General features: G+C 43.4%; 1 protein-coding gene across 9 annotated transcripts in view; it reads right to left on the bottom strand.

The window, feature by feature from the left end:
• The window catches only part of THRB (thyroid hormone receptor beta), a 389,856-nt gene that overhangs the window by 101,826 nt on the left and 261,162 nt on the right, over positions 1-26,868 (bottom strand). For all 9 annotated transcript variants that reach the window (XM_082626038.1, XM_082626036.1, XM_082626039.1 and 6 more), the window contains one exon: positions 9,375-9,438. In XM_082626038.1, coding sequence (XP_082482164.1) covers positions 9,375-9,396 — 22 coding nt within the window. In that variant the 5' untranslated portion in view covers positions 9,397-9,438. The remainder of the gene's footprint in view (positions 1-9,374; positions 9,439-26,868) is intronic.

The raw sequence follows: 26,868 nt of genomic DNA, 5'->3' as shown, positions 1-26,868 counted from the left end.
CGAGGGGACCTGGACGGGCAGCCTGGCCTGAGAACCACTGTGTCCGGATGGTGGTTCTCAGACTGGCTTGTGCTTCAGGAGCACCTGGACAGTTTTAAAAGAATACTGAATCTTGGGTCCACACCTAGAGATTCTGAGTTAGCTGGTCTGGAGTGCCATGGGCACTGGGATTTTACAAAGCTCCCAGGGTGATTGGAATGTGCAGGCAAATCAGAGCAAACAAAGGTAGGTCCTCCCCCAGAAAGGAAGCCTGCTGAATCCAGCTTCCTTGGAGACTGAGGGAAGCCTGCTGAATCCAGCTTCCTTGGAGACTGAGGGAAGCCTGCTGAATCCAGCTTCCTTGGAGCTTCGTTATATACACACTACTTAGCAAAAAAGACTCAGAGCTTCAGTTAAGAACGTAAGTCCTCAGTAATGTAATGTCAACCCCACTGTTAGCTTATTTTTTGTTCCTCCCATGTCATCTTTAATACCAAAAAGAAAATGGTGGGCAATCAAAAGTTCTGTAAGATTGGACCTCTGGAAGGTTGTACGGTGAGATAAGAAAAATGTCTTTTAAAGTGACTCTGTATAGCAGCATTTTAAAGAGATACTTAGAAAGCAATGGTGGGACTTCCCTGGTGGTCAAATGGTTAAGACTCTGCGCTTCCACTGCAGGGGGCTCGGGTTCCATCCCTGTTCGGGGAACTAAGATCCCACATGCCACGTGGCACGGCCCCCCAAAAAAGAGAAAGCAATGGTGATGGGAATGTAATAGAAATAAAATTGAAAAGAAAAAAAAAAAAAGAAAAAGAAAATGAGACCTGATCACTATTTAAAGCCAGTTTCTGGGCTTCCCTGGTGGCGCAGTGGTTAAGAGTCCGCCTGCCGATGCAGGGGACACGGGCTCGTGCCCCGGTCCCAGAGGATCCCACATGCCGTGGAGTGGCTGGGCCTGTGAGCCATGGCCACTGAGCCTGCATGTCCGGAGCCTGTGCTCCGCAACGGGAGAGGCCACAACAGTGAGAGGCCCGTGTACCGCAAAAATAAATAAATAAATAAAGTCAGTTTCCCATGCTTTGGGAACAGTGTCCAAACACTCAACTGTCTGCCTTGGTGACCGTGGGCAGGTCACTTAACCGTGCTCGCCTTTGCCTCCTGATGTGTGAAGTGTGAGGGTTGGAGAAAACGACTCTCAGCTCAGCATCAGCACCATGACGGGAGGCACCTGCATCCTACAGGCTGGGGAGCTGGATGTCCACACTAGTTTCCCTTCTACAGCACAGAAAATTCCAGAGCGAGAATGTCATGATGGCCAAGATGTAAAAGAAAAGCCAAGGGAGGTAAAACCTGAGCCGGGACTGCCAGTTGCGGGTAGGGGACGGGGGGGTGGGGGGTGGCCCAGAGAAGAAACTCTTGGCTGATTGCAAACACAATACCATCACATGTTCATCAGGGACTAAATTCCTGTTGCGAAAAATGACTTTCAGTTCTTTTGAAGGACCTTGGGTGAACAGAGAGGAAGATCTGTCCCGACATAACAGAACCTGACAGGTTAGGGTTGATATTTGTGACTGTCAGCATAAGCCGAATAGAGAGGTGCGGGCAGTTCTTGGTTACAGGGGGCTCGAAAGAGTGGAGATGGTGGTTACTGAGGGGTGATGGTGGTGGTGGTGATAATAGTGATGCTGGTGACAGTGGACGTGGGGAGGGGCAGGGAGTGGGCCCCAGGTAGGGGTCCAGGAGAGGCCAAATATTGTAAAGGGTGGCTTCTGGGGGGATACAGGGGTTGTTGATAAGGAAATACATTTCTTTTCTTTATTTTATACAGCAGGTTCTTATTAGTTCTCTATTTTATACATGTTAGTGTGTACATGTCAATCCCAATCTCCCCATTCATCCCCCCAGCCCCGCTTTCCCCGCTTGGTGTCCATACGTTTGTTCTCTACACCTGTGTCTCTATTTCTGCCCTGCAAACCAGTTCATCTGTGCCATTTTTCCAGATTCCACATATATACGTTAATATATGATATTTGTTTTTCTCTTCTAGATTTACTTCACTCTGTATGACAATTTTTTTCTTCACTCTCGTGTTCCCACCTTTCACTCTATAAAGCCTTGTTTTTCTTTTCAAACTTAAAAAAAATTAATTAGTTAATTAATTAATTTATGGCTTCATTGAGTCTTCGTTGCTGCGCGCGGGCTTTCTCTAGTTGCGGCGAGCGGGGGCTACTCTTTGTTGAGATGCGTGGGCTTCTCACTGCGGTGGCTTCTGGTTGCAGAGCACGGGCTCTAGGCACGCGGGCTTCAGCAGTTGTGGCACGTGGGCTCGGTGGCTGTGACTTGCGGGCTCTGGAGCGCAGGCTCAGTAGTTGTGGTGCACGAGCTTAGTTGCTCTGTGGCATGTGGGATCTTTCCGGACCAGGGCTCGAACCCGTGTCCCCTGCATTGGCAGGTGGACCCTTAGCCACTGCGCCACCAGGGAAGTCCCAAAAGCCCTGTTTTTTTTTTTTTTTTTTGACATGTCACCTTCCTGGCCCCCTGGCTGCAGCTCAAATTTGGAAAGTGAAGTTGGTCTAGAAGCAAATGTCTTCATGTCCCCAGGAGTTCTGAGGGAAGATTTTCACGAATCTGGCTGAATTTGGTGAGATATCATGAATTTGGTGTTTTTCCGAAAGCCCCATGTTTTTCAGTAGGAAGTTTCTCTTCCAGGAGAAGTTGAGGAAGTTAACGAGGTGAGGGATGGGAGAGGGACAGAGACAGAGTCCAGAAGGCCAGCTCTTCCTTAGGTAGATGATGTTGCCAGGTCTGGCTTCCTTTACCCATTCGTATTGTAGGAAGTATCACGGTTCCTTCTGTATTTGCTTTCGTGTTAAAGAAAAGGGTGATGTGTTAGCTGCACAGAAATTCTCTTTTTTGTGTGTGTGGTTTTCTTGATTTTCCCCTGTATGGTGGACACTGGAGGAAATCTTGAACTGAGATGCTGGTCTCCTCTCTTCCCCAGACTGGACCCCGTTCAGGGACTTTCACTCTTCTAATTTGTGTGCGATGGGGGAAAATGTACAATGATAAGCAATTATGGTTCTCCCTTCCTTTGCTTTCTAAGGTGAGTTCCTTAGAAAGGAAGATCTGTTTATTTTGCTGAGCAGAGCCTTACAGGGGGATGCAGATGGGAGAGATAGAGCGACGGGCCACCACCTCCAAGGGGAATGAACAGGTGGAGATGGGGTGGGAGGAGGGAGCGGCAGAGGGTGGGGCTCCTGGTAGGAGTGGGTGGGGTCTGCAGCCCCCAGAGCCAGGAGGGGACCTGGGGTTTCTGCAGTTACCTCAGGAGTTATGGGGAGAGACATCTAGGGAGGAATTTAAAGGTCCTCTGTGTGATTTGTCTGCAGCAGCCTTCCTCTCGCCCTCAAGGCATTTGGGGGAAGCCTGGCCTTTACTTTCTAGCTGACTTGCAGTGAGATTTTGGTTACTTTGAGAAGGGGCACCAAGCAGAGGAGGGAGCAAAGAGGCCCCCATTGCTTCAGGTGGTTAGATACCCAAGAAATAAAAGCCAAGCTCCCTTCTGTGATTGGCTCCACCAACAGTAGAGCTAGCTCTTTGGGCACGTCGCTATTTTTCTTTCTCCAAAACTATTTGTGGCCACACTGTAATGTGCATAGCTGGCTCTATGGAATCCAAGGCCACATTTTATTTTTGGCCACAACTGGGGAAACAGGAATTCGGAACAAAGTGAAATAAGCCTCCAGATGCCTTTTCGGAGTAATTATGCCAGGAGTATATAAATCAGTGATCCAAGCTCCTGGTTTCTGGAGCAACGTGGGGAAAGGCAGCCGAGCCACATCTGGCTTCTGTGTTATGTCCCTTGCCCACATCTGGCTTCTGTGTTATGTCCCTTGCCGGGTGCCCAGTACACAGACCTGGGCGTGGCTCTCCTGACTTTGGCAGGAGAGAAGGAAGGACAGCCAGCACTGCCGGGTTTCCCCTCCCTTCCCCCACCAGGCTAGGGCAAGGGTACCATGGGGGTGTCTGTCGTTGGTGCAGAAAGGGTGTTTGTTGAGACAACCTTCCCTCTTAACCAGTCATCCCTGTGTCTAAGTGAAAAGAACTACGTGTTGGCACAGAAGTGTTAACTCATCCCAAGGACCCACTGAGCCCCATTCTCAGCTGGAAAACAAAGACAGGAATCCTAAAATGATATCTCCAGAGAGCTCACTATATCTAAACTAAAAATTTCTGTATGTCAAGAATGCCATAGCATCATGTTCACAAGCTTATCTGTAAATGGTACCAAATAAAAATTATATACATAGAGATAGAAAGAGAGAGGGGAAAGAATTAAGCAAATGTGATAAAAGGTCAACATTTGAGGACTTTGGGTATTCTTTGAACTCATCTTGCAACCTTTCTGTTAGTATGGAATTACTTCAAGAGAAGAAAAATTTTTGAAAAGATCAGATACTGCTATAAACAAAAAGGAGAGACGTATACTAAAATGGGAAAAAGTTTGTAACATTTATGATAGACAGTGAATTAAATCCTTAATATATGAATCATAAGAAAAAGACTAATAGTACAGTAGAAAAGTTCATTACACAGGTAAGTTACAAAGAAGACGTTTAAGTTGCCAACTGTGTGTGTGTGGGGGGGTATGTAGTTAAATCTATTATCAATAAGAAAAATGTAAAGTTTTGAAAAACTTTGATAAAATCTGTGATAAAACTTTGCCTAATTAATTGCCTTTCTCAAAATTAAACTACCACAAAACTCCAAAGTTAGAGGATATGTGATTAAATGGACACTACAGTGCTGATTGGTCCAGTAACCTGGTTACGATTTGGCAACAGAAAAGGTTTTGAAAGAGGTTCAGTCCCTTTGACCCAGCATTTTTTTTTTTTTTTTACTTCGTAGAATTTATCCTGAGGAAATAATCAGAGAGGTGTCACATTATGTACACTGTGGTTCATTATAACATTATTTATGATAATAGTATATTAAAAGCCTAACACGGGTTTGATGGGTCACTAAGTAGCTGTGAACAGAATCCCATTTTAGAAGAGCATTTTTGATGGGAAATGCTAACAACACGCAAGCCGTTAACATTCATTATCTTTGAGTGGCGTCATTACCTGGCTGTGAGCAAGCTCTGGCCTCGTGAGGAGATATTCTCCATAGGTTGTGGAACAAGAGCACAACTGTGGTTCTGTCTCTGAAGGAAGGAAGGCAGTGGCCGTAAGGAGGGGTCGAAAAGCCTCAGGAACACTAGAAAGGCCACCTTTGAAAATGACACGGGCTTTACAATAAAACACTGAGCTTCCCCAACTTAGGTGATTTGTTTGACTCTGAAAAACCTATACATTAGGATAGTCCCAAAACACACAAAAAAACTTTCTCCAGGGTGCCCTTTTTCTCTACACCCAACCTTCAATGTACCCATGCCCGACTTTATGAAAATGTGATTTACAAATGTTCAAATCTGAGGTGCGACCTAATCTTCAAAGTGGAGGGAGAATTTCTCACTTTCTCCTTTAACTGACAAGGAAGTCAACCTCTAGAGACATTAGGTGGCTTGCTTTGTTATTATCTTGAATATGTAATAAATTGCTTCTACAAATAATGAGAAAAATATAAAACCCGCAACGGGCATATGGACACTATATATGAACAAGCAAGTAAGTTATGGATGAAGAAAAAAAATACAAGTGGCCAATAGATATGCAAAACAATTTCAACCTCAGGCATAGTGAGAAATGTAAATTTCATCATGCTTAACAAATCAGGACAAGGGGCTTTGATACAAAGCACCTAAATCAGATTCTTCTATATTGTTCAAAGTGGGGCATGTGCCCCCATCTACTGCCTTTTCTGTGGCCTCCAACCTCCGACCTATACAAGATGCTGGGAAGGGTAAAGAATCCTCCCCGTCATGACCTCCTACCACCAACGACAAATTTGCTTTTTTTACTTTTTGAAAAAAGGAATGAAAATGGGTCATTTGTAGAGATGTGGATGGACCTAGAGCCTGTCATACAGGGTGACGTAAGTCAGAAAGAGAAAAACAAATACCGTATATTAACGCATATATGTGGAATCTAGAAAAATGGTGCAGATGAACCGGTTTGCAGGGCAGGAATAGAGACGGAGATGTAGAAAATGGACGTGTGGACACAGGGAGGGCCGGGGGTGGTGGGATGAATTGGGAGATTAGGATTGACATATGTACACTACCATGTGTAAAACAGATAGCTAGTGGAAACCTGCTGTATAGCACAGGGAGATCAGCTTGGTGCTCTGTGGTGACCTAGATGGGTGGGCTGGGGGGAGGGGAGGGGAGGAAGATCCAAGAGGGAGGGGATATATGTGTACATACAGTTGATTCGCTTCGTTGTACAGCAGAAACTAACACAACATTGTAAAGGAACTATACCCATACAAACACACACACAAATCAAGCACGCAAACAACCTGAGGATCACACAGTGAAAACACTGGGACACCTACAGAACGCTCCGGTCCTTTCCATCCTGCAGACACTCCTCCCCTGGCCCCTGGGACACACTGAATATAATGCCTTGAGCAAGAAAAAGGAGAAGGCAAAGGTCGCAGTCGGGAAGTTAGATGAACAAGCAAGTCACAAAGAAGAGGCGCAGGTCACACTGCTGAGTGAGGTCTATGTTATTCACATGGCAGGTTCATCACAGGGGTGACTTTATGTCACATCCTAACTCCCTAGAACCAGGTCAGGGCCAATGTAATAGAGCCCTATTTCTGCCTCTTCAGGCACATTTAGAGGGGTCTGAGTTCTTAGTTCCCTTTTCAGTCAAGGCTAAAAGCCTCTCATTTGGGTATTTAAAATTTTAGGTATTCATATCTTAGAACAAACTCCCTTATGCGACGAATCATGATTTTATGCAAAGTGGAGCTCATTATAATGACATAAATGTTAGCAGAGTACCCCCAAGATTCCCTAGGAAGCCGTGCTTAATCCCAGACCAATAAAATATGGTATCAAGGCACTTCCTTCCTTTCCTCTAAGAATCAGTATTTTCGGTGAGTGATTTCATACAATCCTAATGTCAAATTAGGTTAAGGTAGAGGAACGAGAACATTTTAGCAGGACTTGACTCCACTGCAGTGGATATTAAATAGCCCCAGAAAATAAATCATTCTCCATTTGAGTTAATGCAAAATACAGAAATTTCATAAGTGGCTGAAGGCGTTTTTTTAATCTGAAAATGCTTGTCTGCTCGGTTTTGGCAAAACACATTCAACATTCTTACTCCTGTTCATTTAAAAATTGGTTTTCATTTCATAAAGGTTAATTGATTTCCTGTATTGCATAACAGTAATAGTACCCATTATGTGTTTCAAAAAGAAAATATGCATATTTGCCCTTTAAGTTATGCTTTTAAAGCAAGCACTTAGTTCTGATGACTTACAGTTTTATTATGGTCTCCTTTTAGGTTTCTTAAAATAAACATGCAGCTTGAGACCATAGGAAAAGACAGAGGGAAAAGGACACTGTTTTATTTCATCCACAAACAAGGGAGTCTAAAGCAATGATTTTCTCAGCTGAGCCCATTAACATAGACTGAGCATATGCATGTGTGGAGTAGATTTCTTTTGAAAATAGAATTGCTGTTAGTTTCTATGCTATGAAGCAAATGCTGGGAAGCAAAAGCATCCTCTTCCATGGCGGGGCGGGGGGGGCAGCTGGTTCCAGCCCAGCCCGCAGGGAAAGCATCCCACATCCGCAGATGGGCTGAAAGCTGGCTTAATCCAGAACCGTCTTAGAGTGAGCCTGGATTTCTAGCTCTGTCCTGGAGATGAGCTGATTTGGCCTGGGGATTCTGCTCAACAACTATCCTGGCCCCTAGAATAAGAGTCAGCAAACTACAGTCCTTGGGCCAAAGCTGGCCTGCTGCCTGTTTTGTAAATAAAGTTTTATTGAGATACAGCCACACCTATTTGTTTATGTATCGTCCATGGCTTTCCGTGCTACAGTGGTCAAGTTGGCAGTGACACAGAAATGGCGGAGGGTGTGTTTTGGTGCCTGTTACTGAGAAATAAGATGGCAAGATGAGATGGGATTCCGAGGCTATCCTACAGGTGTGAGTCATTCCAGTTTGTTCAGGCGCTCTATCTTTTTGCTGCAACAGGAAACCGAGTATCAGTGGGTCGAGAGACAGGGCAGTAATTCTGGGAGATGTAAGGTCATGGTCATTACGTTAAGGCTTGTAAACTTGCAGAAGGCTGAGATCTATGGGTACCTGCCCTGCTGCCATGGTAACCAAACAACAGTCCTAGGCTTGGGGTTGGGCTGGAAGGTGTAGTTGTAACCTGAGAGCCCACGGTTAATTTTAGTCAGAAGGCATATTCTGACTGGCCCATGAATCCTTGATATGTTTATATGTCAATTGCTTGCATTTAGAAATGGGGAATTTTGGGGGCAGTCCAGTGGTTAGGACTCTGTGCTTCCACTGCAGAGGGCACGGGGTCGATCCCTAGTCAGGGAACTAAGATCCTGCATGCCGTGCAGCGTGGCCAAAAAAACCCCCCCAAAAAAACCCCCCAAACCCCCCCCCCAAAAAAACAAATAGAAATGGGGATATTTCATTCCAAATCTGGCTTCCAGCTTCTCTTGAAAATTTGAAATCTCTTGACACACTGGGTTCCCTCCCTGCTTTTTGCCTGGTTCTCCTGTTTGGTTTGTTTTTCCTGACAGCAAGCTGTTTTGGGCATGGGCGTTATCTATCTGGCCCCTGGGGCCTGTGAGTTTGTAACCCCAGCTCTGTGTGTTGAACAGAGAATCCGTGCTATTGCAACCTTCTGTTCCTCAGGGGGCATTCTGTCTCACCTCTGTCCCTTGCTTTCTAGCGCACTTTAGCTTATGTGCTCTCATCGTATTCCATTCTGACTCTGCTGATGAATATGCCATCAGGAAGATGCCTGACTCAGTGGTCGCTGAGTACATAGAGCCGTTTCTTTTACTGATCTGAATGAATGTGGCAGGTAAAAGTATTGGGTGTGAGAGGGTAACCTTGGGAAGGCTGAAAACTAGGATTTCACTGTGAATTATCATTTCCTCCCATCATGTTTCTGGTGATGGTGCATCTCAAGGCTTCCGAAAAAGCTGGAAGCACGTTTGTTGGGATGTAGTCACAGGATATATTTGCATTTCCCCCCCTCTCTCCACAGAAATCTTTAGTAAAAGGCAAAAGATTTATACGAGCTGAAAAGAAACCAGAGTATGGATATATTTGCATTTAATAACACTCATTGGCTGGGAAATAACTGTTGCTAAGACTCTTAGGTTGGTCTTTTAGGAAGCCTATATTTCTCTTTGGGCGGAACAAAAATGGAAACACACAAAGTAAAGAAAATAAAACAGATACCTGTCATACTGTTGGGAGTCATGGGTTAATAATCATTCTGGACCCTTTTTTTCACTGACATCTCCTATAGAGAAAAAGACAAGAAAAATACCATGGGTTATAACCTGCATTTTCCATAAGGTTTTGTTCCAAACAACATCACATGCATTAATTAGCTGGAGGTGATTTGTTACTTTCAACTCAGGGAAAGTGAAGCACAGGTGGGCTGCGTGATACACGTAAGTTTACAAGACCTTTTAATTTTCATCTCAGGGTTCCTCCTATAAACATGTCTTTATAATAATACTTTATTCAAGGTCACCTGTCTATTCTCCATCTCAAGTTTTTTAAGAAAGCACCAGCCGAGTGACTTGCTGTTTTTCCCAAGAGGGGCTGAGATGCGTTAGCATCCTCAATCCAGATCCTTGCTTCTCCAAGTGTGGTCTGTGGACCAGCAGCCTCAGCATCACTGGGAGCTGCTAGAAATAGAAACTTTGGGTCCTACGTCAAACCTGCTCCATCAAATCTGCACTTGGACGAGATGCAACTGCAGATGACTGATGTACACTTTGAAGTCTTAGACACACTGCTCTGGAGAATGGAATCCATATTCACATCGTATGTGTGACTTTTCCTTGGTCAGTGCTGAGTCCCTTCTCCTCATCACTGTATCAGTGAGATCTGAGAGCAGCAGACAGACTTGGCCTCATACGGGGATGGGGATGGAGACTCGGTGGGGGTCAGAGACCAGAGGCACTGACAGAGGGCAGAGGGTTGAAGGACACACGCGGATGATGAACCAGATGGCTGCTGAACGTGGGTCCTTCTGCGTATTGCTGGGGACAGATCAGGATGAGGTTTCTTTTTCCAGAAGGGTTTCTATATCCAGCGGTAGACAGTGCAGCATGGTGGCTCTGGCCTTGTACCGGAGCCCTAGGCATGGGTTTGAGGGCCAGTGCTGTCATGTACTCGCCATGGGATCGTGATTGCTTCACGTGCAAAATGAGGAAGATAATACTTGCTTTACCTGCTTCACATGGCTGATGATTCTGAGGTGTGAAGAGGATGTGAATGCAAGTGCTGGGTAAACACAAGCCATTGGATGAGGGAGGGAACATCCTGATGCTAATAACTGATCGGAGAAGAGGAAGCATGTGGATTGTGTTTACAATATGGGTTTATATATGCGTCCATTCCCTCTCTGTCTCCACATCGAATCTTGCAGCACTGAATTCATACCTTGATGGTCACACCTTGGTCAACATATGTGGTCACCACATGTTTCCAAGGCTGCCTTTCCCACTAGACTGTAACCTCTTTGTGGCAGGGACTATGTCTCAGTCATTTTTATATCTTCCACATGAGCAGAGTGTCCGATACAAAACAGGCACTCAAGAAATATATGCGGGGCTTCCCTGGTGGCACAGTGGATAAGAACCTGCCTGCCAATGCAGGGGATATGGGTTCAAGCCCTGGTCCAGGAAGATCCCACATGCCACAGAGCAACTAAGCCCGTGCGCCACAACTACTGAGCCTGTGCTCTAGAGCCTGTGTGCCACAACTACTGAGCCCATGAGCCACAACTACTGAAGCCCGTGCACCTAGAGCCTGTGCTCCACAACAAGAGAAGCCACCGCAATGAGAAGCCCGCACACCGCAACGAAGACCCAACGCAGCCAAAAATAAATTAAAAAAACACTAAAAAAGAAATATATGCTCTGAATAAGTGAATAAAATAAAATGAATGGAAGTTGAATCTCATGGTATGAGATTGCTGAACTGGCATCTGGTAGAAGAGATGAGGATTAATCACTAGGAAAATGCGTTCTTGCTACTGATGAACATTTCAAGGGTCACCAGCCACAAGCCATCTGTTCTGTCCCCTTCAATTGTGCAGCTGGGTTGTGAGCGAGAGAATCAGGTTCTAAGACCCCCTAAAGGGAGAGTGCGGATCACACCTGTAGTACTGACTCTCTAGACCTCTCGTTCTTAGAAACTGAGCTGCCATTAACTCCCCTCCCATCCTGTGGACATGGCCTCATCCTCCTGGGATGCTGCTCCTGAGTATTCTGGAGCAGACAAGGAACTTGGCTCTGGCTGGGCCAACCACAGGTCTCCACCTTTGGCTGAGGTGGGCCAAGACCTGGGAGGGGCTAACATGGTGTCTTTTTTGGGGATGTTTGGAGAGAGGAGGAAAGAGAGGGAGGGAGAGGGGTAGGTTATGTATTCCAGCTCTGGTGGCAGAATTTATCAGAAACTAAAACGCTCGAACTGTCTGACGCCATGCCTTTTAGCCACATGGCCAAAGCCGGTCTGAAGGTGAGATAGAGGATGCACCTGACATTCATGGAGAAGTTGGGGTGACAAGAGAATGCTGTGGCCTCAGAGCTCTGCTTTCAGCTCTCCCTGAGGCCCAGCTGTGTCCTTGCGGCCCCCTCAACCCTTCCTGAGCAAGACGGTGCCCGTGTCTGCAGAAGCCAGGTCCAGGCAGGTTTCTGCCCCTTGCAACCAGAGGAATCCTGACTGACAATACTGACATTCAAACACAGCATGAATACGAATGTGGCAAAAGCGTTTCGTGTCCTTTTTATCCTAGCTATGTTCTTGCTATACCAACACTTAAAAAATATCTTTGTTTTCAAATTTTCAATTGAACAGGCATCAGAACTGCAGAAAGTATTGTGTGTGAAGCGGAAAGTATACAGAAAGATGAAAAACACCTCATTAAAGCTTAAAAAATATTGTTACCACCACGAAATTTAGTACTGATTTTGTTATTTAGTACTGTTTTCCTTCTACTGTAGGAAAGTACTAAAGTACTATCTATAGTACTTTAGTATCACTACACGATACTAAGCTGTTACCATTACTATAGCATTAATAGTATATTCCCATTCCTATTCCTATAGCACTTTAGTATTAGTACACTATACTAAACTGTTACCATTACTAAGGCCTTAATAGTATATTCCCATTCCTATAGCATTTTAGTATTAGTACACGATACTAAACTGTTACCATTACTATGGCCTTAATAGTATATTCCCATTCCTATAGCATTTGAGTATTAGTACACTACACTAAACTGTTACCATTACTATGGCCTTAATAGTATATTCCCATTCCTATAGCATTTTATTTATTTTTATTTTTTATTTTTTTTCTTTTTGCGGTATGCGGGCCTCTCACTGTTGTGGCCTCTCCCGTTGCGGAGCACAGGCTCCGGACGCGCAGGCCCAGCGGCCATGGCTCACGGGCCCAGCCGCCCCGCGGCACATGGGATCCTCCCAGACCGGGGCACGAACCCGTATCCCCTGCATCGGCAGGCGGACTCTCAACCACTGCGCCACCAGGGAGGCCCCATTCCTATAGCATTTTAGTATTAGTACACTATACTAAACTGTTACCATTACTATGGCCTTAATAGTATATACCCATTCCTATTCCTATAGCATTTTAGTATTAGTACACTATACTAAACTGTTACCATTACTAAGGCCTTAATAGTATATTCCCATTCCTATAGCACTTTAGTATTAGTACACTATACTAAACTGTTACCATTACTATGGCCTTAATAGTATATTCCCATTCCTATAGCATTTGAGTATTAGTACACTACACTAAACTGTTACCATTACTAAGGCCTTAATAGTATACTCCCACTCCTATAGCATTTGAGTATTAGTACACTACACTAAACTGTTACCATTACTATGGCCTTAATAGTATATTCCCATTCCTATAGCATTTTAGTATTAGTACACTATACTAAACTGTTACCATTACTAAGGCCTTAATAGTATATTCCCATTCCTATAGCACTTTAGTATTAGTACACTATACTAAACTGTTACCATTACTATGGCCTTAATAGTATATTCCCATTCCTATAGCATTTGAGTATTAGTACACTACACTAAACTGTTACCATTACTATGGCCTTAATAGTATATTCCCATTCCTATAGGATTTGAGTATTACTACACTACACTAAACTGTTACCATTACTATGGCCTTAATAGTATATTCCCATTCCTATAGCATTTGAGTATTACTACACTATACTAAACTGTTACCATGACTATGGCCTTAATAGTATATTCCCATTCCTATAGCATTTTAGTATTAGTACACGATACTAAACTGTTACCATGACTATGGCCTTAATAGTATATTCCCATTCCTATAGCACTTTAGTATTAGTACACTACACTAAACTGTTACCATTACTATGGCCTTAATAGTATATTCCCATTCCTATAGCACTTTAGTATTAGTACACGATACTAAACTGTTACCATTACTAAGGCCTTAATAGTATATTCCCATTCCTATAGCATTTTAGTATTAGTACACTATACTAAACTGTTACCATTACTAAGGTCTTAATAGTATATTCCCATTCCTATAGCATTTGAGTATTAGTACACTACTAAACTGTTACCATGACTATAGCGTTAATAGTATATTCCCATTCCTATAGCATTTTAGTATTAGTACACTATACTAAACTGTTACCATTACTATGGCCTTAATAGTATATTCCCATTCCTATTCCTATAGCACTTTAGTATTAGTACACTATACTAAACTGTTACCATTACTATGGCCTTAATAGTATATTCCCATTCCTATAGCATTTGAGTATTAGTACACTACTAAACTGTTACCATGACTATAGCGTTAATAGTATATTCCCATTCCTATAGCATTTTAGTATTAGTACACTATACTAAACTGTTACCATTACTATGGCCTTAATAGTATATTCCCATTCCTATTCCTATAGCACTTTAGTATTAGTACACTATACTAAACTGTTACCATTACTAAGGCCTTAATAGTATATTCCCATTCCTATAGCACTTTAGTATTAGTACACGTTACTAAACTGTTACCATGACTATGGCCTTAATAGTATATTCCCATTCCTATTCCTATAGCACTTTAGTTTTAGTACACTACACTAAACTGTTACCATTACTATGGCCTTAATAGTATATTCCCATTCCTATAGCATTTTAGTATTACTACACTATACTAAACTGTTACCATGACTATGGCCTTAATAGTATATTCCCATTCCTATAGCATTTTAGTATTAGTACACTACACTAAACTGTTACCATGACTAAGGCCTTAATAGTATATTCCCATTCCTATAGCATTTTAGTATTAGTACACTATACTAAACTGTTACCATTACTATGGCCTTAATAGTATATTCCCATTCCTATAGCACTTTAGTATTAGTACACGTTACTAAACTGTTACCATGACTATGGCCTTAATAGTATATTCCCATTCCTATTCCTATAGCACTTTAGTATTAGTACACGATACTAAACTGTTACCATTACTAAGGCCTTAATAGTATATTCCCATTCCTATAGCACTTTAGTATTAGTACACGATACTAAACTGTTACCATTACTAAGGCCTTAATAGTATATTCCCATTCCTATAGCATTTTAGTATTAGTACACTATACTAAACTGTTACCATGACTATGGCCTTAATAGTATATTCCCATTCCTATTCCTATAGCACTTTAGTATTAGTACACTACACTAAACTGTTACCATTACTATGGCCTTAATAGTATATTCCCATTCCTATAGCATTTTAGTATTAGTACACTATACTAAACTGTTACCATGACTATGGCCTTAATAGTATATTCCTATTCCTATAGCACTTTAGTATTAGTACACGATACTAAACTGTTACCATTACTAAGGCCTTAATAGTATATTCCCATTCCTATAGCACTTTAGTATTAGTACACGATACTAAACTGTTACCATTACTAAGGCCTTAATAGTATATTCCCATTCCTATAGCATTTTAGTATTAGTACACTATACTAAACTGTTACCATGACTATGGCCTTAATAGTATATTCCCATTCCTATAGCATTTTAGTATTAGTACACTACACTAAACTGTTACCATGACTATGGCCTTAATAGTATATTCCCATTCCTATTCCTATAGCATTTTAGTATTAGTACACTACACTAAACTGTTACCATTACTATGGCCTTAATAGTATATTCCCATTCCTATAGCATTTTAGTATTAGTACACTATACTAAACTGTTACCATGACTATGGCCTTAATAGTATATTCCCATTCCTATTCCTATAGCACTTTAGTATTAGTACACGATACTAAACTGTTACCATTACTAAGGCCTTAATAGTATATTCCCATTCCTATAGCACTTTAGTATTAGTACACGATACTAAACTGTTACCATTACTAAGGCCTTAATAGTATATTCCCATTCCTATAGCATTTTAGTATTAGTACACTATACTAAACTGTTACCATTACTATGGCCTTAATAGTATATTCCCATTCCTATAGCACTTTAGTATTAGTACACGTTACTAAACTGTTACCATGACTATGGCCTTAATAGTATATTCCCATTCCTATTCCTATAACACTTTAGTATTAGTACACGATACTAAACTGTTACCATTACTAAGGCCTTAATAGTATATTCCCATTCCTATAGCACTTTAGTATTAGTACACGATACTAAACTGTTACCATTACTAAGGCCTTAATAGTATATTCCCATTCCTATAGCATTTTAGTATTAGTACACTATACTAAACTGTTACCATGACTATGGCCTTAATAGTATATTCCCATTCCTATAGCATTTTAGTATTAGTACACTATACTAAACTGTTACCATGACTAAGGCCTTAATAGTATATTCCCATTCCTATAGCACTTTAGTATTAGTACACGATACTAAACTGTTACCATGACTATGGCCTTAATAGTATATTCCCATTCCTATAGCATTTGAGTATTAGTACACTATACTAAACTGTTACCATGACTAAGGCCTTAATAGTATATTCCCATTCCTATAGCATTTGAGTATTAGTACACTATACTAAACTGTTACCATGACTATGGCCTTAATAGTATATTCCCATTCCTATAGCATTTTAGTATTAGTACACTATACTAAACTGTTACCATGACTAAGGCCTTAATAGTATATTCCCATTCCTATAGCATTTTAGTATTAGTACACGATACTAAACTGTTACCATTACTATGGCCTTAATAGTATATTCCCATTCCTATAGCATTTGAGTATTAGTACACTACACTAAACTGTTACCATTACTATGGCCTTAATAGTATATTCCCATTCCTATTCCTATAGCACTTTAGTTTTAGTACACGATACTAAACTGTTACCATTACTATGGCCTTAATAGTATATTCCCATTCCTATAGCATTTTAGTATTAGTACACGATACTAAACTGTTACCATGACTATGGCCTTAATAGTATATTCCCATTCCTATAGCATTTTAGTATTAGTACACTACACTAAACTGTTACCATGACTAAGGCCTTAATAGTATATTCCCATTCCTATAGCATTTTAGTATTAGTACACTATACTAAACTGTTACCATGACTATGGCCTTAATAGTATATTCCCATTCCTATAGCATTTTAGTATTAGTACACGATACTAAACTGTTACCATGACTAAGGCCTTAATAGTATATTCCCATTCCTATAGCATTTGAGTATTAGTACACTATACTAAACTGTTACCATGACTATGGCCTTAATAGTATATTCCCATTCCTATAGCATTTTAGTATTAGTACACTATACTAAACTGTTACCATGACTAAGGCCTTAATAGTATATTCCCATTCCTATAGCACTTTAGTATTAGTACACTATACTAAACTGTTACCATGACTATGGCCTTAATAGTATATTCCCATTCCTATTCCTATAGCATTTGAGTATTAGTACACTACACTAAACTGTTACCATGACTATGGCCTTAATAGTATATTCCCATTCCTATAGCATTTTAGTATTAGTACACGATACTAAACTGTTACCATTACTAAGGCCTTAATAGTATATTCCCATTCCTATAGCATTTTAGTATTAGTACACGATACTAAACTGTTACCATGACTATGGCCTTAATAGTATATTCCCATTCCTATAGCATTTTAGTATTAGTACACTATACTAAACTGTTACCATTACTATGGCCTTAATAGTATATTCCCATTCCTATAGCACTTTAGTATTAGTACACGATACTAAACTGTTACCATGACTATGGCCTTAATAGTATATTCCCATTCCTATAGCATTTTAGTATTAGTACACTATACTAAACTGTTACCATGACTAAGGCCTTAATAGTATATTCCCATTCCTATAGCATTTGAGTATTAGTACACTATACTAAACTGTTACCATGACTATGGCCTTAATAGTATATTCCCATTCCTATAGCATTTTAGTATTAGTACACTATACTAAACTGTTACCATGACTAAGGCCTTAATAGTATATTCCCATTCCTATAGCATTTTAGTATTAGTACACTATACTAAACTGTTACCATTACTATGGCCTTAATAGTATATTCCCATTCCTATAGCATTTGAGTATTAGTACACGACACTAAACTGTTACCATGACTATGGCCTTAATAGTATATTCCCATTCCTATTCCTATAGCACTTTAGTTTTAGTACACTATACTAAACTGTTACCATTACTATGGCCTTAATAGTATATTCCCATTCCTATAGCATTTTAGTATTAGTACACTATACTAAACTGTTACCATGACTATGGCCTTAATAGTATATTCCCATTCCTATAGCACTTTAGTATTAGTACACGATACTAAACTGTTACCATTGCTATGGCCTTAATAGTATATTCCCATTCCTATAGCATTTTAGTATTAGTACACTATACTAAACTGTTACCATGACTAAGGCCTTAATAGTATATTCCCATTCCTATAGCATTTGAGTATTAGTACACTACACTAAACTGTTACCATGACTATGGCCTTAATAGTATATTCCCATTCCTATTCCTATAGCACTTTAGTATTAGTACACTACACTAAACTGTTACCATTACTATGGCCTTAATAGTATATTCCCATTCCTATAGCATTTTAGTATTAGTACACTATACTAAACTGTTACCATGACTATGGCCTTAATAGTATATTCCCATTCCTATAGCATTTTAGTATTAGTACACGATACTAAACTGTTACCATTACTAAGGCCTTAATAGTATATTCCCATTCCTATTCCTATAGCACTTTAGTATTAGTACACTATACTAAACTGTTACCATTACTATGGCCTTAATAGTATATTCCCATTCCTATAGCACTTTAGTATTAGTACACTATACTAAACTGTTACCATTACTAAGGCCTTAATAGTATATTCCCATTCCTATAGCATTTTAGTATTAGTACACTATACTAAACTGTTACCATGACTATAGCGTTAATAGTATATTCCTGTTCTTATTCCTATAGCACTTTAGTATTACTATACTCTATTAAACTGTTAATATTCTTATAGCATTAATATACACTTCTGTTCCTATTCCCACTCCTATAGTGTTAATCGTGCACTTCGGTTCCTATTCCTACAGGACTCTAGCATTTCATATTATTTAGTGCTATTTTCCTGCAAAGAGCTCTCGAGTTTTAAACAGTAGTTAAACGCTCTGAGTGGACAGGCATCACGGGGCTGCTTCGGGGTTGCCCGGGACACAGGGCGGGTGTCAGCCAGTGCTCTGTGCGGAGGAGGGAAGCACAGGAGGTCCCCTCTGGAGCCACCGAGCGGGTCACGGCGTCAGAGGAGGAAACAAAGTCCAAACAGCTTAAAAAGAAAGAAAGCGGAGTGTTCTACCTGTGGGGAAAGGAAAGCGAGCACAGGGCTTCCCCTCTGGGTGGGTGAGTGGGCCGGCAGCGAGGAGGTCGGGGGTGATGTGAGCAGCGCTGACTGCAGCGCTGTCCCTGTCCTGGGGGCCACTCACAGCCTGCAGGTCATCGTTATAACAGGCCTGCTTCTCCCAGGCAGAGAAGAGCCTCCAGTGAGACCCAGTAAGGGTCTGCATCCCAGCCCCTCAGAGCCGAGTGTCCTTTAACACCTGCAGCATTTCAGCACCAACTGAGGGGAGAGAGGTCTTCAGCGTAGTCCTTAGGAAAGTGCTGCTACACCGAGAACATTCCTTTCACACTATATTCGTTTATGTGGCTGATTAGCCTAGAGGCCTTGATTGAGGGCCTACTCTGTTTAGGTGCTGCCCCAGGCTTTGTCCGAAGACAATAGTTGGACCCGTCCATGTGGGGCTTCTAATCTGCCAGAGGGAGAGAATCATGCTAAAACACTGCAACGTGTGGACAGGTTTCAGCTGAAGTGTCTCTTCAGTGCAGACTGGGCCACGAGGGAAGGAGAGGTCATTTCTACTTGGGGCAACCTGGGAAGGCTTCAAGGTGGAGATGACCCTGTATCCGAAGGCTCTTCTTTGCAATAGGCCTCTCCCCAGTGAAGGACTTAGTGCTTTATTCTCCTCCTTGTACCCCTGAGGCCCACTGACTACTCTGCAAGAAATGAGCCTTGTGTAGAAAAACTAGGAAATGCCCTCAAATTATGCAGGGTCTTGGGAGGTTTGCTATGGAATTTGGACTTTGTCCCATGGAAAATTGGGAGCCATGGAAGGTCCTTCAGGGAGTGCCCTGATTTGAGAGGATAACTCTGCCTTGGTGCAGAGGGGGACTCCTCAGTATGCTGACCTATCGGCGTGGGATGGTTGCTACTTTCCTGTCTTAGTGTTCAAGGTCACAAAGTTAGACTGGGGCCAGAGAGAAGCCCACCCACCTTGTCAAAGGCCCTGGCCCTGACCGCATGCCCTTTTGTCCCCTTGTGTTTTCTTTTTCTCTGTAGAAAACACAACACTGAAGGGACAACTGTGAAAATTCCCCGTTGGAAAATCTTTCCACACAGACCTAGTGAGTCATTGCTTATATAGTCTGCACATAATTAAAATGAAACATGCATCACTATAATGGAAAAGAATATGAAAAAGAATGTAGATATATGTATAACTGAATCACGTTGCTGTACAGCAGAAGTTAACACAACCTTGTAAATCAACTCTACTTCAATTAAAAAATGAAACATGCATCCCCCTCACGGCTCTACATCTACCTTATCCGAGGAGGGCGTTTGTGGTCCTCCTTTGCTTCTCCCTGGCTCTCAGAGCGTCTGAATGGTGAGCTATACTGGGGTCATCAGTTACGTCTTCAGCAGGTACTTCCCGGGTGGCCCCAAGAAGCCAAGAGGGGGCCGTGTGGGGTGGGCAGGGGTCATGTTCACAGGCAACTCTCTTGGTTCTGTTTACAAGGTCAGATGCTCCAGCCACTGGCTATTACGGGCTCCACGCTGAGACCGTTAATACTGGGTGGACTCTTAGAGGCAGACAGGACACCGTCTCACTTGGCATTGACACACGTGGATACCATGGGCTTCCTACATAGACCTCACATCAGAAGTCATGGAGACATGAGTTGAGGGCCAAGCTACACCCTCCAATTGGGATGGGTCTTGAAGATGTGTTTACACGGCAAGCACTGTTTTGACCAGGTCTGTGGGACGCTGGGCACTGCGGGGTTTGTGGGATGGAGCTGGAGTCCTCGCCCCCCACCCCCCACCCACACTTTGCCACCACTTTGCCTGGGTGCAGGCAAGTAGCTGTGCCCTCGGAGGGGCTGCCCTCACCTGGGAGGACAGTGAGGTCATGAAGCTCTCTCTCTCCCTCTTGGAGTGTCTGCTTTTCTCCCTTCCCCCCATCACAGCTTTGTCCCTGATGCTTGGGAATTGTTGGTAAAAACAAGTTCAGTCCCAGGGTATGGAGGACAGACCCTGGGCTGAGAGTCATTCGGATGCTTTTGGGTCTCAGGTCAGCAGCTTGCACATCTTGGCCGGGTCTCTTCACGCTCTGAGCCGCCCTTGTGAAGTGAAATCACAATCTCCCACCCTTCAGGTTACAACGAGGACCAGGGAATTTGAGAATGCTCTGTAAATGTAAAAGTGGACACCGACCTACAGTACTGGAAGAGGTCTTCATTATTATCGTCACTATTATTACACCCGGTCATCTCCTGGCCAATCGCAGCCATCCCTAAGGTGTGGGCAACTGGAGGTATTATCTGGCCACTAGGGGCACCCTGAAGTGGTTTAGAAGACATAACAGCCCACCTCCGTAGACCCGAAGATAAGATGGAGGTAGAAATGCTCCTCTCTCCCTTGCCATTCTCGTCTTCCCAGTCTGAATTTTACCTTTTGTGAATTTTTTCCCCTTCAAGTTCATTTAAATTTGTTACGGGGAGCAAGGAAGGTTGGGTACGCAGACGAATTTGTATCCAGTTCTACAGCATTCCAGATGCAGCCACAGTTGTCCTTCCCTGAGGTCTTTGCATTTTAAGAGTAAATCTAGGATCCAGTGAAGTGAATATATAATGGTTGAATTTCTGATGATGGTAATAACTTAGGCACTTCTCACATAGAAGAGAACAGAGGCCAGGGGTATTCAAATCATACAACATTGTGATCCACCTTTTTCCACTTGGTAAAACTAACCCTATTTGGGAGTATAGTATCAAAAATTCAGTGCGAGAAAAAAATTTACAAAGCCAGCCCAGTTAGACTAGGGATCGGGCTGATTAAAATGGAACATAAGACTGTGAGTTACTTAATAAAGATGTGGGAAAATAGTCATAGCTCTGCCCTGTGACATGGCCCAGGTGTTCGTCCCAGTGGATCACCTGTTAGAGCACGGGGCAGGGTGACAACCTCTCTGCTGGGCGTGGCGGGAGCCTAGAGCCCCACATCAGAGACGTCAGTAAACTCTGGGTGGTAAAGCTGTAATTTCCTTTTCAGATTTTCGGCCATCACTCTAAGTGTTTTGCCTTTAGTAGAGAGAGAACACAGCCAGGCTCTGTGGTTGAAACAGCTTAATTTGCTGTGGCTGATTTTTTTGTTCTCGGTAAAAGGATTTTAATTTAAGTTCAACGATCCCACTCTGTGGCTCATTTCTGCTCTTCCTTTTAACCTCTGTCCACGACAAATCACTGCCCCCTTCTCTCCCTCTTCCCTTCTCTTTCTCCTTCTCCTTCCTGGGCAAAGTCACCATGGCTTGGAAGGAGCACGGGCCCTGCCATTTGTCAACAGAATGACACGGGGGAGGTCAAGAGACACGTCCCCAGGTGGGTAAGGTCATCCACCTCAAAGGGAATGGATGGATGAAATAGAACAGATGTGCTTGGCGCTTGGTGTTATTCTTGCATCCTCACGTGCAAGGGGCTGGGGCCACAGCCTGAGAAAAATCCTGTTTCTGCTTTGAAGACTAGGTCAGCAGTGCTAGGAGTGGGGTTCTTGGGGTCCGAGTGGGCTTTCAAACAAACACACAAGTCCCCTGTGAACCTAAAACTCTCTGCTATGTCTAATTTAGTGTCACGATGAGTGAAACTTGGAACCATTTCTAGCCACATAACGCAGTGATAGAAAAGTCAAGAAGGAACCAGCCGGAAAAAGTTTTATGAGGCCACCTCTGAAAGCCTCGACTCGCCGCCTGCTATGTTTATAACACACTTTCCTCCTAGCTACCTTTCTCTAGAGGTGGGCCATCACCTCTGAATGCTTCCAAGAAGTAAGACTCTTAAGAGGAAGCAGATGGGTAGTTTGAGGGAATCGCCCGACGCAACAGGAGAAACGACCGCAACAGATGTCTTGTTGGCCAAAGCAAGAGGTTAAAACTGCCTCTGCTGACACCTGGTGGACAGGAGTGCAGCATCCCTGCGCCAAAGACAACAACGGGCATGAGTGTAGAGGGGCCTGGGATGCATCCGTCATAATGCCTGAGGGGCAAGGGTACCACGCAGAAACACCAGATGCCGGAGTGTTTACTTGTGGTTAGGTGACTCACCAGGGCACGGGTAGGGACAACGACAAACGCGTGGGAAAATAAAACGGTAACACCAAAGTGAATGATGTATCATTGATTTCTTAAAAGAGTTTGATGGCGAGTGAGGCAACAACAAACAAGAACCCACTCCATCCCCCTGCCCTCGACAGCCTCCCAAGAAACGATTCTACTGCTTGACCCCTGACCATCTCCATCCCAGGGCGACGGCAGTGCCCAGATGGAGCTTGGGTTCTGTTGCCTCTGGAATCTGCCCTGAGCTCCTTGCAGATTTTTAACCCTGGGATAGAAAGAATATTCTTCCAGAGGAGACATTATGAAGACTGCTTTGCCCCCCGAAGGATGAATATTTTGACAAAGTCAACGGTTTCCTGCGAGCACAGTGCACACACAGCTTAGATTTTGTCTTTCAACAACGTGTTTTAAAGGTGATTTTCAGGAATGCATCAGAGCAATTATCAGTTCAGATTTGTAAGAATTAATCCGTTATATTTAAGTCATGAAGAAAGGTGATTTTTTTTTTAATTACAGGAACCTTGGTTAAGGGTTGAGTCAGGGAATTGGGGTGAATAGATCTACCTAGGAAGGTAAGAAAGAAAAGAAGCCCTTAAAAGACTCATGGAGTTGCACTTTTTTTTTTTTAATTTATGAAGTTAAAAAATTTTATATTGGAGTACAGTTGATTAACAATGTGGTGTTAGTTTCGGGTGCACAGCAAAGTGATTCAGTTATGCATATACATGTATCTATTCTTTTTCAAAATTCTATTCCCACTTAGGTTAGAGGTTTTTTTTTTTCCTCCTGACTTTTAAGTTAAATTTGGAATATGAATTCCCTTAAATGTGCCACCAGAAAGTGTATAGTCAAAATATACCCCCTTCCATGGTCAGTGATTCTAGGGCACAGAGGTTCTCAGTTTTCCTAGCACCATTACTGTTTCAGAAACTGCTTCACAGTGACCCCAGGTAAAAGGAACAAATGTTCTGTTTATTAAGTAAATAGTTCCAAACAGCCTAATAGTAGTATTTTCATGGTGTCTGATAGCTGTGCCTGTGTTTCCCTCAAAAATTAGACATTCCATTGTGTTCCTCTGGGTTTGCTGTGGCACTCCCAGGGTGCCTTGGTACAGAGTTTGGGGACCGTGGCTGTAACAGCTTTGGGAATCTGTGGAAAGTTCGAGGGTGTGGTTACCTGATCTCTCTTTAGCCCTCACTCTCTGTGAACCCAGGGCTACATAATTTGGCCTTTCAGTTTCATATTGACCTTTCAGTGGGTCAGCCTGGCATAAGCTGTGGAGGAGAGAACAGAGAATGAAATCTCGGCTGGATTTAAGCTCATTGTGGGCATAAACAAGATTGGACCATCATCCAATAGAGTTTCCGGAGCCCCTACCACATGGTGAAGTTGCGATGAAGTCTCTAAAAAGTAAAGGAACACAGCCCTTGCCTTGTCTTAGGAGGGGGATGCAATACGCTGCGTTATCACTGGGAATTGTGCAGGAACGCCAAAGGCAGCTGAGAAAGTGGCTGGATGCTACGTTCTTCGGTGAGAATCTGACAAATGAGCATGTTACACACGCCGGACTTCTTGTAAGAGGATCTCAATAGATCTATAAATGGCGGGTCGCCTGCTGTTCTAGCCTGTTCTGTTTCTGACTTCTGTGTAGCAAGGAAGCTACCTATGAACTCAACTAGTGGTTCTCAAAGTTCAGCAAACACCTGGAGGGCTCCTCACACAGATGGCCGGGGCTCTGCCCCCAGAGTTTCTGATTTAGCCCGTCTAGGGCTGGTGGTGTCGGGTAGGGGTGACTGGGAGTCTGCATGTCCAAGTTCCTGGGTGATTGGACTGTGCTTTCCAGGAATCACATGTTGGGAGCCACCAGCCTACACCATTTGGGAACAAGTCACAGGCACTGGGGCACCATCTTGGTGGGCTACACTTGACGCTGGGCAGGTATCCCCACCTCTCCACTCAGGACCAGCCCAGTCAACCTGGTCTAGAAGAGGGGCTGATCCAGGCCCCCAGCTCTGTGACCAGACAGTTTCCTTCTCTGAAGACCCCCTCGCATTTCAAGTGTGCCTCCTGGAATTTGAGACCCTCAAGTCCTGTAGTAACAGAGCGACAGCGAGACCCGACGAGGTGAAGGAGTCTTGCACCTTCAAAGAGGCTGGCTTTGCACTCTGCTTTCTTGTAAGGGTGGGGCACGACCATGGAGGCTGCAGGGAAAGCAGTTCTTCATCTCAAGGGAGGGGTTCACAGCAGAATCAGCTGAGAAGCCTTGCTCACCATCTCCGGGGCTGGGCCCTGGAATGTGTACCTAGAAAAGGCTTCCCAGCTGATTCTGTTGAGAACTTCCGCTCATGAGAGAAGCACTGGAATATAAGCCGAATGTGGAGATGGGTCACCCTACTGTCACTCTCTTACCCCTGAAGCCACACACACTCATTGGTTCAGAGTCACTGGACACACTACGTCCTGTTTGACTGCCGCAGGCCTGCAGAGAACTCTCTTTCCCTCCCTCCGGCCATGCTTCCTTGGCGGGTGGCAAAATCATGGCCAGTGTGGTTGATCCAAAGCACATTGCTAAGTAAAAGCCACTACCTATGCACTGAGGGACCCACTGTAGCACCAACACATCCATGGCACAGAAGCACCTGGACTTCTGCACTCAAGCCACACTCACCCTCTGCTCCTGCCCCATGACTTATTTCCTCCAGTGCGGTCCCAGCTCAGCAGCATCAGCATCAGCTGGGGACTCAGAGATGCAGATGCTCAGGCCCTACCTCAGACCTACTGAATCAGAACCTCTGAGAGGGGGGTCCAGCAGGCTGTGCTTCAACAAGGCCTCCAGGTGATGATTCCGGTGCAGCTGGGGTTCAAAACCCCCTGCCCACTGCCACAGATCAGAAGGTGTTCACAAGGTAGGCACTGCTCTGTGCCCTCTCCCACCAGCTCGCCCAGTGATCAGCCCAGAACGTTCGCTACGTAACGAAGCCGGGGGAGTCCTACTTCCTGCTGTCAGAGAGAATCAACACTCGCTTGGTGAGCCGCCTCTGAGAGGTTGCCAACGCTGCGTCTAAATCATCTCTCGTTTCTTCTGGGTTGTATTTTCCATATTCACACTTCAGCTCCCCCTGAATCCTCTCCAAGTTTTTTACATTCCTTTCAGCTCAGGAAGCCAAAATGAAGATGCCATGTTTCAACCAGGGTCTGTTTCTTGCTGGGGGGAGGGGCATTTCTGCAGGATTCTTGAATGCCCAACTCCCAGCATCATGATTATTTTCCGAACAATAGAAGGAGATTGCTGATTCATGTTTGGCTCACGGCTGGCTCCAGGCATCTTTATTTTTTTCTTGCTGTACTTGTGCCGATGCAACACAATAATGTTCTATTCATCCCTCTGAGTTAGAAATGCCAACAGCTCAACTATGCAACCGAAGGGTCTCGCCTCCCCTTTGGCTTATTTAAAGCCTTCCCGCAAATAACACGTTTTGAAATATTATATGGCGTGATCACGCTGAGCCATTTGGCTTTGGCATGGACCGTCAGACCTTATCTTTTTCTTAGCTGCTCCTTGCACAATGCCTGGCACACTGGAACTAGGATTCTTAAAAAAATGCCTGTTGGGTGAATCACATACCCACTTCCTGAGGTTCAAACCTGATCCTTCTATTCTGCCCTGA

This window comes from Mesoplodon mirus (genome assembly GCF_964341445.2).
Source record: "Mesoplodon mirus genome assembly, chromosome: 6".
NCBI lineage: Eukaryota > Metazoa > Chordata > Mammalia > Artiodactyla > Ziphiidae > Mesoplodon > Mesoplodon mirus.
This window is presented reverse-complemented; position numbering and strand designations above follow the sequence as displayed.